The 12,626-nt window shown below is 44.2% G+C and overlaps 2 protein-coding genes across 2 annotated transcripts in view; one reads left to right on the top strand and one right to left on the bottom strand.

Moving 5' to 3' along the window:
• arhgap10 (Rho GTPase activating protein 10) overlaps window positions 1-3,910 on the bottom strand; it is a 47,183-nt gene extending 43,273 nt beyond the window's left edge. The window contains exon 1 of the mRNA XM_062477569.1: window positions 3,305-3,910. Within this exon, the coding sequence (XP_062333553.1) occupies window positions 3,305-3,458 (154 nt within the window). The 5' untranslated portion in view covers window positions 3,459-3,910. The remainder of the gene's footprint in view (window positions 1-3,304) is intronic.
• Window positions 3,911-4,143: 233 nt separating this feature from the next.
• Window positions 4,144-12,513, top strand: prmt9 (protein arginine methyltransferase 9). The gene is made up of 13 exons (XM_062477679.1): window positions 4,144-4,408; window positions 4,785-4,984; window positions 5,186-5,334; window positions 5,576-5,812; window positions 6,138-6,305; window positions 6,395-6,497; window positions 6,922-7,031; window positions 7,572-7,767; window positions 8,045-8,228; window positions 9,282-9,972; window positions 10,197-10,350; window positions 11,529-11,651; window positions 11,870-12,513. The coding sequence occupies exons 2-13, from the start codon at window positions 4,787-4,789 to the stop codon at window positions 12,137-12,139; spliced, it is 2,583 nt and encodes an 860-aa protein (XP_062333663.1). The 5' UTR covers window positions 4,144-4,408; window positions 4,785-4,786; the 3' UTR covers window positions 12,140-12,513.
• The last annotated feature ends 113 nt before the right edge of the window (window positions 12,514-12,626 follow it).

Here is a 12,626-nt window from a genome sequence, read left to right as displayed (position 1 = left end):
TTATGCACATTAGATAAGGTCCAAGGATTTAGACCCGTTTCCATAAAAAGAGATGGCCAATTGGCCATCATATACTGCAGGAGCACCTGGACCATAAAAGGAGACAACACAAGCATCATCTTGGTAGGTATGCAGTATCGGTTTCATACTGGACCTCTTGTGTTTTCATGCAGATCTCAAGATGGAAAAACGCTCCTCCCGCATGACCACACGTCTGTGTTAATGCGATTTTAATGAAAGATTGTGATGTGGCTCTTTGGCAGAATCAGTAATGCGATTAGAGGCAGCGGTGACTTCCCCAGAGCAAATCATCGTGGCCGTGCACCGCTGCCAACCGAGCCAAAGCCCTTCTCCCTGTTTGTTTTTACTATGAAAACTGATGTAGGAAAGGAAAAGATTAAACATTTTGATTTGTGAGTGTCACCCCCCAAAAAACTGAGGAAGTCCAGCTGTTCCGACAGCTGACCGCGACCAACCCAGTCAGCAACTCTGTCTGGTATCACACAACAGACCTCAGATGTTTACTTTTGAACAGGCCTCTGATAGGAACCGGCCAGATAAAAACTGTCTTATACTACGTCAGCAGAGTATAAGGCGGCCTTAACCCTGCACATCATGCTTTTTGCTGCCATTTTTCATAATGTTGCAGTCAGTCAATGTGTCTTGTGTGACACAGAGCACAGACAGACAGGACAAGAGTTTGTGTAGAGGAAGCCCCCACTAAAACAGGAGCGTATCCTCTGGTCTGTTCCTCATGGAGAGACCACTTCCATGTCACAGCTCTTTGGTCAGGGGCCCTGCCTACATGCTTCCTCCCAGAACCAAGGACTTTCCGTCGCGGGACATCCTTCCAGGCGTAGGAGTGAAGGAGCGGCCGGGTGGATCAGGACGGACGGACGAAGGGCTGGCCGGAGATCTGGGAAAAGGCATGAGCTGGGAATTCTGGTTGGGATGGAAACCCCGGTGAAGGGTCACGGAAGAGATAAAGACAAGCCAGTTTGTTGATAAAGACAGGGCTGAATTCCTAAAGTGAAGAGTTTAGACAGTGACACTGCAACTGTAGACATTAAGTGAAGATTAGCATCATGCTAAATCAGCCACTTACAAACACGCCATTTGATGTTGCCATAAATCGGATGGCGACGATCACATGCAGTGAGGATTAGATGGCTAAGCCTGCCCAAATCAATTCCCCCGTATCAACAACATGGCTCAATGATGAGATAAGATCATTCATGAGAGTCAAAGCCTTTTTGATTTCAGAAGGGGAGATATTAACAGAAAATACTGTCGATTTGCTGAAATGTTATCTCTGATCGCACCCAGTAAGACAGTGGGGAGGGACTGTTGACTGCTGCCTCATGCAGAGCTGAGTGTATTTCAGCTGCTAGCCTAAAGCTCCAAGTAGGCTAATGAGAGCTTGACTACTGACTTCACTCAACCCAGTGTGACCCAGTAGGTTGTTAACAAGGACTTCTATAGATTTTATCAGACTGTGTGATCATCTTAGGACATTGACTGAGTTACGGAAATACAGGCACCAAATGCCAGTCCACAGGTGAAACTTACAATCTCTATGACTTTCTATTGCTTTTTAAGTGCGTTAAGAACATAGCTATCTTAACTGAGCTAGCCAGGGAAACTAGGTAAACAGAGTATATCCCGTCTCCTAAAATAAACAGTGCAGGCTAACTGCTGGCAGACATAATGGATGGCCCTTTGTTCAACTCTGTTTGCAATTATAATATTTTTTTTATGGTCTTGAATCTTCTGTCTAAATGGAATCTTTACAGGCCAAGTCCTGATCTAGAGCAGCCATTGTTCACCATAGAATCTTTAAGAACGATGGACTACAAAAACAAGTGAGGGTTAATGTCAAGCCAAGATTTGTTTAGTTCAACGACTATCAGTTGGTTGTGTCAGAATCCATTACGACATTTCCAGGCAGATTTGCTGAAGGTGAACGACACATACATTCGCCAAGGGTTGCCATTACAAGAAACATTGAATTCCCCCTTCCTAAGATCGTATACTGTCTTAAAGAGCAGCTATCATGGTAGACATCCTTCAACACAACACAATCAGGCAGAGTAATGAACCATGTGCCTACCTACACTGGTAGGCACATGGTTCTCTGGTGTGCTTGAATTATTAGCCTAACACTGACTGTAGTCACACTAGTAAAATCAACACTGCAGGGATAATCAGACAGCCATATGTCATCTCCCCCCCTAAATAAACAGATGTTTTTTATCTTATTCACATTTATTGTGTATGTGGCCATGATGTTTAACTCAAAGAAACACCAGGGCTCCATTTACTCTATCAAGACCGCTGCACAGAAGGTCAACAGGTTGACCAGTGCTGTGATTGGCAATACCACAGTCTGTAGCGTGAATCTAATGAAAACAACAACCTCATCACTTTCACTGTGAATAGCTGCATCGGTAGTGAAGGACTAGGCCAAGTAGTAACAGTAAAAGCATTTTCTCGTTAAGTGGGCTTTTGTGTATACTCCTCTGTATTGCACAGGCCCTCATTGGTATCCAGCCCAGGACATGGGAATACCAGAGGATGGTCTATTCCAAACAGAGCCCCAGAGCGCATGCTGGTGGTTCTCCTGTTAACTCCCAAAATGGCCAGCAAAACAGAGGCCTGTGAAAGTCACATGTACATCTTTATTTTTAGACAGATTCTCTCATTGGCTTCGCTGAGAAGAAACACTTTCTGTTGTGTGGCAGATGAAAAAGTACTCTGTTTGACGTTCTAATCCAAGCCTATTGTTTAAACCTGTGTGGCCTGTCATGGGCCAGATAGCATGGTGAGAAACTGACAAGCACACCCGACAATCGATGCAAACATGGGAGGTCAGTGTACAGTACAGGGAGTTGTCTACTATAATGCTTTCCTACCCCGGGCACCAGATGGGCCCAACCCACTGTGCTCGAGTTCATAGAGAATTAACTAACTAATACCAATATTCACTGGCCACAACTGTGACTTTTAGCTCAACGACATTCACTTAATGACCAACTCGGTTATCGTTGTGCACAAATAACGCTAGGGCCTCCAACCTCACCTGTCAACTTTCCTCAAGGTGGTGAAACAAATACATAAATGTTTTATAATATTATATATTTATATTATATATTTTATAATTGGTCATTATGCAAACTGCTTTTAAAAGTTGTTAAAATTATAGTCAACTGGGATGTACGCCAAACCAACACCCCAGAAAACACGTTTTGCAAACATCGTAAGGAACAAAAACGTTATTTAAAAAAAATTAAAGGTAAAAACTTACGCTTTGTTGCGTTGATAAGATTTTTTCCATCTTTGTAGAGGTCTTTTATAAATTTGTTGGTTTTATCCAACTCTGCCTCGTGCGACTTAATTTTCTCTCTGAAGATGTGACTGTCCAGGTAGCACTCACTGAATTCCAAAGGGTGTAATCCCATTTCTTCAGAGCGAACTAGCTATCTGGGATAGCTAGCATAGGAACTTGTCTAAAGCAGTTGCTGGAAAGCAAAATAACAAGAAACTTCTAATGAAAAGGAGGCTTTGCCTTTTAGTTCAAAGCCTGTTTCAGTGTGGTCCCTCAAGCTCAGAAATCATTGGCAAACATTTTAGTTTTCACACAAGATCTTAGCGCGCGTTAACTAGCTTTCTTGCTAGGCTACAGCTTAAAAGCTAACTAAAGCATAACATAAGTGACAACCTGTGTGGTTGTTGACACAGTATGCTTATTTGTCAGGCTAATTCAGAGTGAAACTTGTAAACTAATAACAAACGCAGCAAGCAAATAAATTCTTAATTTTAGTCCACGTCCTCTATACATTCGAGAAAGTGACAGCCGAGATTGAGAAACTCGGTGACTCCGCTGACGTGATGACAGTGGGTGTGTGTGTGGTGGCAAAAAAAGTTATACTCCTCCCACGAGGCTGAGTAGGCGTTTATCCCGTTAGCTCTCTTTGAGTAGAGAACAAGGATGTTAGACGTTGTAAGACAAATCCACCTTCGTGCTTTTTTCACATGTGAAAAGACTTGTGAATGAGATGCAAATTAATATATCGTCGTCTGGCCAATACGATATTAGATTTATTTATTTATTAAATCGACCACCTTGATATTAATTTCATAAGCGGAACTAAAGCCCATCTGTATTTGTTTGTGTCGGCTGAATTAACACACGGACGTGTCACACACTCTAGCCTCCTCCGTCTGAAACAGTTGTGTTGCAGATGTTTTTAGTTTTTCAGCTGTAATTTTATCCTTGTTGTATCATTTATGCACATACTTCAATGTCCTGACCTACAATTATCTGGATATGATGTTTTGACCAAATAAGCTGCATTTATTATGACTAATCGTTAGCTACAGTGCTAGTAGCTAGCATAAGAAGTATACAGTAAGTAATGTTGCTTAGCTAGCCTGCTAACTGGATAAACTGTTGACGTGTTCAGTTTATTACAACCAAATAATCGCTTGTTTGCAATATTGCAACTTCCTGCTTGTTAAACAGGCAGTGGATAATTATAGCAATCTACAAAATCTAGCGAGGTTGAAACAGGCACACATTTAACAACTCTGCCTCTACAGCGTTAGTTTTAGCTGTGCTATTGTTAAACCAGATATTTTCATTTTTTTTAAATAAAATAATTAGCGGTTAGAAAATAAAAATCCAAAATGCATGCCCTGATGATTTAATTTATGACTTGTATATTCTTATCTCGACAAGCTACTATGTATAGTTTAATATATATTGCTCACACTATTTTTGTTAGAAATGCCTAATGCCAATACAAGACAGAAGCGGGGGAGACGGCACCGTCGGGCGCCAAGAGAAGACCCAGCCAGGAATGAGCTGGTGTCCAGGTCATTAGAGAGTGCACAGCAATGTCTGTTCAACCAGGACTACGGAACTGCCTTTGTACACTATCTACTGGTCCTCAATCTTGCTCCGGTGCTGAAGGACTTTGCTAGAGTGGGTAACAGTGTACTATTTTGCAGTTTTATTGTTTCAGTTTGAATTGTGTATTTTAGTTTCCTAACCTCCTCAGAAGTGTGTTTTCACTGGGTTGCCCTGAACTCCCTACATATGACTTAACACTATGGCTATATTTTTACTCTGTCCAGCTCGTCCTGGCCATTCAGAAAACAAACAGCCTTTTTCTTGTGGTGGCAGGAATCCTTCCGGTTCACCCTCTTCAAATGGGCTGATGAATTGGATTCTTTGGGCCGTATACAGGACCTCTTTGACTGCTATGAGCAAGCCCTGGAGCTCTTTCCTGTCGATGAGGTCATCATCAACAGTATGGGGGAGCACTTGTTCAGGTACCATTTAGACCCCAGGCAACACCAGTCTTTTTGCAGTGACTGAGGTCAAGTGGGGTTTGAATCAAATTACATTGATTATTTGTATAGGTATGCTACCGCTTTATCTCATGGTTGTTGTGATGAACCTTTCTGTCACACACTATGCAAAAGTATATTAAGTCATATAAAAGAATAATGAAAGCATAATTTGAATAACCTGCAAAATATTCAAAGTAGAAGAACTTGCCTGTTTTTCCAGAATGGGATTCAGGGACGAAGCAGCCAGTCATTTTCATAAAGCCTTGAAGCTCAAACCAGACTTCCCAGAGGCCAGGGAGAACTTCTATCGCGTGGCTAACTGGCTGGTGGAGCGTTGGCACTTCCTGATGCTGAATGACCGTAGGAGGAATCAGAAGTACCAGCAGGCCATCCAGAAGGCGGTGGAGGGAGGCTGCAACACGATTCTGGACATAGGCACTGGCACCGGAATACTAGGGTAACGCTCTGCTCACTGCCGGAAAATATGTGTTTATTATCTTTTATACCATGGTCTGGGTGAATACTTGATTCTGACTGGCTGCAGGGGTGTCCATTATCAGGTGATAATGTACACCTAGTAAGTAGTTCCAGCAAAACTGGAAAACCGTTCTAAATAAGGTTAGGAGCTACAACTGTGTCCTCCAGCTACAGCAGCTAGTTGGTTCAATTACATAAAGGTGTTCATTCATGTGGTGGACATTAGTGGTGCCTATATGTGAATATAATCGAAATTATTATTACACTGTGTGATCTTTGCCCCAAACTCCCTTTTCTCTGATCAGTATGTGTGCTAAGAAGGCGGGGGCTTCTGAAGTGTATGCTTGTGAGCTGTCTAAGACCATGTACGATCTGGCCTGTGAGGTGGTCGCTGCTAATGGCATGAACGGACACATCAAGATACTCCACATGAAGTCGCTAGAGATGGAGGTGCCCAAGGACATCCCTAGGCGGTACGCTCTCCATCTGTCAATGTCTAGGTTACCCGGTGATTGAAATGATGAAGGAACACAAACTTGACGTGATGTTTGACCCACTTCAGGGTGTCGTTGGTGGTGACCGAGACGGTTGATGCGGGGCTGTTTGGAGAAGGGATCATCGAAAGCCTTATCCATGCCTGGAACCACCTGCTTCTGCCTCCACAGGTAACTGGAGGGATTCGTTTCCTCAATCAATGCAATTGATATAAAAGTAATCTTCACCAAAGAGGCTTCAACAACAACAAAAAACATGACACTGTGACAATAAAGCCTGATTTATGAGCTACAATCCTCTTATATAAAAGGATTCTAATCCTGTCTTTATCTGTTCAGTATTGGTCGAAAAGATTAATCCAGATAATTTGAAGGTTACAGCACCAAACCCCTGTATTCAGTTCTACACTGAATCTAGTAGACATTTGTAGCCATCTAGGGTACAGCCATGGTACTGCATGTTGCAAGTGTTTTAAATGGCAAGGTTTGACTTGCAAAAATGTGAATTAATAGGAATGTTTTTGTATGTATACATGCATGTTCTTGCATGTATAGACACATTTAAAACAATACTGTCATTTTTACCCTCTTCCAGAGTTCTGAGGAACAATCCAGTGGCCCCTCTCTGACAGGCCGGGTAATCCCTGCTGGGGCTACAGTGTTCGGCATGGCTATCCAGTCTCAGGAGATCCGCCGGCACCATCGGTAAAAAACAACCGGTCCAACCCAAACAAACAACTCATATGTTATTAGATACTAGGCACCTAAGAGAACAGTACACCAGGACTCCTAGTAATATTATATTGCGTAATACGTATTTGAAGTACATTAATTTACTATTAATAACTGGAGGGCTCAAGGCAGTGGTGGACAAGTATCAAATCTACTCCAAAAGCAGGGTGGCTGGACAGTTTGGGCCTCAAGTCTAGAAACCCTATCCCATAACAAGTGAACATGCCCTAGAAACAGCAGAAGGCAGAAAACCCTCATTCAAACATTTGTCACAGAAGGAGGCCCTCCCAAGGTAGACCCATGACTCTTGCATTCCTGTAGTCTTATCTACTCTTATCTATCAAACCAACCACAATAAAGGGCAGGTGAAACGTCAGTACAAAGTATGACGCAGGCCCAACATACTGTAAAGGCTGCTCGGCTGTCTTTCAAATACATGTATTCATTTACATTTATTGATTAAGCAGCATTTGACATAGATTCATGTGAGCCCCCCTCTGCCTCCCCTTGTAGGCTGTGTGTGTCGGAGGTGGGGGGCTTGTCCATAGCGGCTGCAGGGGAGCTCCACAGCCCAGTTAGCTGTGGAGCTGCCGATTTGGATGACTCCACGGAGCCCTACACGACAGAGAGGCTGAGCAGGCTGCCTGGCGGGTACACCCCCCTCACCAAACCTTTCACTGCTCTGGACATAGACTTCAACAATGTGCAGGTCAGCAGCATAGCTGCTTTTTTTTCAATTTTGTAAACCTTGACTGTACATGGGGGCTGTAAGTCACTAGGTGTAGAAGTAATGTCTACTTGACGGTTCTCACATTTTCAGATGATGTGATTCTGAGCCATTGTGATGTAGTGGGTGAGAAAAGGTGGCTGGCAGGTGACAATAAAAGCACACCATTTTAGTCACCATTGCAAACTCTGCTTCACACCATCTGTGCAGTGTGCATTTTAGCCGTGATGCTAACTGCTACGCTTGTCACTACCTCCAGGAGCTGGAGGGTCTGAGCTCCAGAGAGGTGCGGAGGGTTCGTCTTCCTGTGACCCAGGGGGGTCTGCTGGACGCGCTGGCTGTGTGGTTCCAGCTCCATCTGGACCAGGAGAGCAGCTTGTCCACAGGGCCTCAGGAAGACACCTGTTGGGAGCAAGCCATCTACCCAGTGCAGACCCCACACAGTAAGATACAATCATAATACTTGGTCAGTGTTTGTAAAAATAGAGCTTGTAATCGTCAGAAGAAAAAGCTTTTAAACAAATCCATCCGGAAAAAAGGCATTTGTACATTAGAACAAAGTAAGTTTTCTTGGTTATATATTTTTTTATCCTTCACATAGCCTTATTTGTTTCTTTGGATAAAAGCATCTGCTAAATTGATAAATGTCAAATGTTAATGTAACACATGCAATTCCATATTCCGTTAAATGGGGGCAGTACATATTGGAGAATGTCATGTCTTTGCTATGACATGTAAGGAAAGAAAACAGGCATCGATGCCACCAACAAATTTGGTTCGATTTTAAATATCGACCAAGGTAATTAATACGTCTAAAATAACTTAAATCCTGTTTGTCAAACAGTTTTCTCTGTTTTTCAACTCACGAGATTGCGTTCCTTTATTGGGTCATATTTTATAGCCCTTTCCAGTCAAATTAAGTCGCTATCAAGGCACCTTGTCTTTCAGTTGAAGTTCGATGACACGCCGACACTAATTGGCGGGGGAAGCGTCAGGGGAGACACCTCTGCGCCCCGTGATCAGCGGCATCCGTTTCCTGGGCCGCCGCCGCTGACATATGCACCGGGATAGTCTGTGACACTCTTTAGTGCTCATGAAATTCTTATAGCCCAATAAATATGTATTTTCCCCAAACGCCCCCTCCTGACAAGCCAGCCACTCACTGATGTAAGGACCCAAACAGATGTTATTCCTGTAGGAATCCCTTTCACTCTGCCCCCCCCCCCCCTTCTTCGAATCTCATTTCCCTCTTGAGCTCTCCCTACCCCTCTCTTCCGCTTTCCTCCCCGTCCGCCTCTTTCCTCTGACGTGTGGCAAAGTGTCTTGTACCATGCCAGTTCTTGTTTACTGCCTCATGAGTGCAAAGTTAGCAAGTTAGCTTCATCGGTTAAAACCGGGATAAAATAATAAGACGATAAAGTGTCACCTAAATGACAAATATCTATGTGGCGCTGAGTTTGCTGACTTTCCCATAAAGATGTCTTGTTTCTTAACAGATGTCACACTAGAGCCTGGAGATGAGCTGATCGTGGACGTCTCCTGCAGCGATGCTTACCTGAGGCTCTGCAGTGTCGCCGTACTGAGAGACGGAATTGAGCTTAGCCTGGAAGAGCGTCTGAACTCGCCTCACTCTGGTCCTAATCCCGATCAGGGCTTGAGCCCAACCTTCAACCCTGAGGCGGAACTCTGCAGTGCCCTAGCCAGCCTCCAGACAGACCACTGCCAGCCCGCAGAGTCCTGTATGCTTGAGAGCTCAGAGATGGCTCTCCTCAACAACAAGCCCTACCACGACAGTTTCCGCCAAGCGCTAGCCAAACTCGTATCCAGCCTGAAGGCTGCCCAGAACCAGGGCGCAGAGGTCAAACCCAACGACCCCTCTGACCCCTTCTACGTCCTCGATGTGTCCGAAGGCTTCTCCCTGCTCTCACTGATGGCGGCCAGCCAGGGCCAGGTGAAGGCCTTCAGCTCAGTGGAGAAGAGCCAGCACCAGAAGGTTCTGGGGAGGCTTGCACAGGCCAACGGCGTCCCTGAAAAGGCCCTCGAGTTCTGGCTCAACCATGTGGAGGAAGACCAGCCCATGCTCCAGAGACCCTCCAGGGAGAAGCTGTGGAGTGCCATCATATTAGACTGTGTGGAGACCTGTGGACTCATCAGGCAGAAGCTGATGGAAAAAGCTTCCCTGGCCAGGTAGGGAGAGAACAACAACTGATGCTGGGAACGTAGTTCAGTACCCATACGAATGTGCCTGGGAAAAATGCAAATATTGAAAATGAATGTCACTCACAGTGTAGTGTTCATAAGTAAAATGATCTATCTTAGCATTATCTTCACATTTATCTCGCGGCATTTGGTATCATTGTGTTTCAGTTGTTAGTAATGAGTGTAATTGTGTGTGCTCTATTTAAACATAGGTGCCTATTGGAGGATGGGGGCCAGATCTTCCCAGAGCGGATCTTGGTGTACGGCATGTTGGTGGAGTCTGACACTCTGCTGCTGGAGAGTGCTGTACAAGGCAAGGAGCCCACACTAGGCTTCAACATTGCTCCCTTCATCAATCAGTTCACTGTAAGTGACTATGTCCTAAAACCTCTCTCATACACACACCATGAATGTCATTCAAATCCCACACTTTACATGCTGTGCAAGTTCGAAGTTTGAGTTTCCTCTGCAATTCAACTTACAAAACCGTCTTCTCACCTGGCCTTAGACTTCCTCATATCTGCCATTCCCTCTCATGTGACTGATGCAATAGTCAATATTGACAGTTCACTCAGATGCAGTTTGTAGCCTTACATCATTCAAACTCAAAGGAGTACACCTGAGACCAAACTGCTTAGTTTTTTAGATGAGGACACACCTGCAATATCAGCCAATTCTTAACTCTTGCATCACAGGACACGACTTTCTTGAAGTGTGTCTCTTGACCACTTAATAGAGGAAGACCCAGTTGGAACAATCCATTTTCACTAGAGCTTACATGATACAGTGACGAGACAATTACTTTGTTTATTGTTATAAAAAGGTTTGCTTTTGTTTGCAGACGTGTTTCACCTGTAACATCTCACGGAAATGTCTGTTCATGGGGTTCCATGCACGTTACAGGTGTGGGGAAACGCGTTTGAGTTATTTAACGTTAGTTATTTTTCTATATCGTCTTTGCTGACATTTCACTTCGTTTTTTTTTTTATTTTTTACTTAAGCTTCATGTTTGTGCTCTAATTTCGGCACAGGGCTGTCCCAGAGGACGGCAATTTGTTTTAACAGATGTTGTCTTTGAAGTGCTCCATCGAGGGCACTTGATAGTAGGACTGCCACGCGGGAAACGTGCTGCCGCGTCTTAGGACATGTCTACCTGAATCCATCAGTAGTGATTACATCAGTGACTTCAAAGCGCGGGCTTTGGAGATTCTCCTGCCGTCGACGCTTTTGTTCTCCGCTGTGACAGTGACAAGCATGCTTCGCACTCTGCTCCGCTGTGCTTCCAACTGCAGCAGGATGCCCATGCGTTGTTTTGTTTTTCGGATTATATTAGTGCCAACTTTGCACCTCTCCTAAATGAATCGAATCCCTTATATGTCGACTCGGAGTCGATTGACTTTGCCTGCTGTAGGAAAGAACCACTGAAATAGAATGAACAAGCCCCTTTCGTTTCAATCATTAAAGGGACATCAACTAAATATGTCTAAAATGACTCTTGGGATGAACATGTAACGAAACCCGAATGTAATTCCCACGCTCTTTAGGTCCCTGTTCATGTGTTTCTGGACTTTTCTACTCTGGAGTGCCGGCATCTAAGCGAGTCTGTGGAGCTCTTTGTACTGGATCTCATGAACACAACCGCCAACTACACAAACCGAGATGTCAAGGTCAGAAGCAGGTCGTGTAAATACAGACACTTGAATACAAACACATGCTTCTTATTCTTCTGGATATTACTAAGCAAATGTATGTTATCTACTTACAATGAATCACCTATTCAAAGCACGTTAACACACCTATTCCTCACTCGGCTAGACTAACATGTCCTGACCATTTGCAGTTGCACTGATTTACCCAGGCCGCCTGTTTGCCTCTTATTTCCCAGGTCCAGGCTACCTCGTCAGGAAGGGTGACGGCCGTCCCCTTCTGGTACCAGATTCATCTGGACCGGGACATCTGCATCAGCACCTTCAGCCGGGACTCCCACTGGAAACAAGCCGCCGTGGTGCTCCACCAGCCCCTGGAGGTGAGGGCTGGGGACTGGATACGCCTGGCCGTGCAGCTCCACAAGAGCAGCATCTCTATATCTGCCCAGATAGAGGAGCGAGAGGGCAGATCTGTGGCTATGGACTCTACCAGGGAGTCGACTCCATAAGGAGAAAGATGGCAGAGTCAAACATTGAGGACCGTGCATCAGTATGTCAACTCCTGTCAAGTGTTCTCAGGAGAAATGTCAGTATTTAGTCGAGTGTCCAACCTGTATTGATGATGTATGATATGTTAAGACAGGGTTTGGGCTATGGGTTCTACATATGTCAAGTCTTAAAGGCCCCATAGCTATTTCTAGAGCACTTCCAGAATCATGTTCAGGTATTGCAGTTTGTGTTTTTGTGGTGTGATTGTTTTTTTGGTCAAAAATTTCTATATGATGATTTTGTCATAGAATCCTTTGGTTATGGCTGCAGTATTTAACATTTGTTAAAACATGATAATTGATGTCAAAGATGGTAAACAAATACTGAATAAGGATTCTTGTGGAGTGTATCATTTTCTCAAGGGAGGGAAGTCATCAGAGGTGTGACATATCCAGTCAAGACAGTGGACTGTCCTAGTTTCAAATGTAACATTTGCAGGTCAACCAA

The sequence above is a fragment of the Osmerus eperlanus genome, chromosome 14 (assembly GCF_963692335.1).
Source record: "Osmerus eperlanus chromosome 14, fOsmEpe2.1, whole genome shotgun sequence".
NCBI lineage: Eukaryota > Metazoa > Chordata > Actinopteri > Osmeriformes > Osmeridae > Osmerus > Osmerus eperlanus.
The sequence above is the reverse complement of the archived record's forward strand: the minus strand, read 5'-3'. Positions and strand labels throughout refer to the sequence as shown.

What these genes read in the sequence shown, in the direction of transcription:
- prmt9 (XM_062477679.1), top strand. Translation starts at nt 4,787, where the DNA reads ATGCCTAATGCCAATACAAGACAGAAGCGGGGGAGACGGCACCGTCGG. An exon ending in ACTGGCACCGGAATACTAGG is followed by an intron (nt 5,813 to 6,137) that starts GTAACGCTCTGC and finishes TTCTCTGATCAG; the next exon opens with TATGTGTGCTAAGAAGGCGG. An exon ending in TAGACTTCAACAATGTGCAG is followed by an intron (nt 7,768 to 8,044) that starts GTCAGCAGCATA and finishes CACTACCTCCAG; the next exon opens with GAGCTGGAGGGTCTGAGCTC.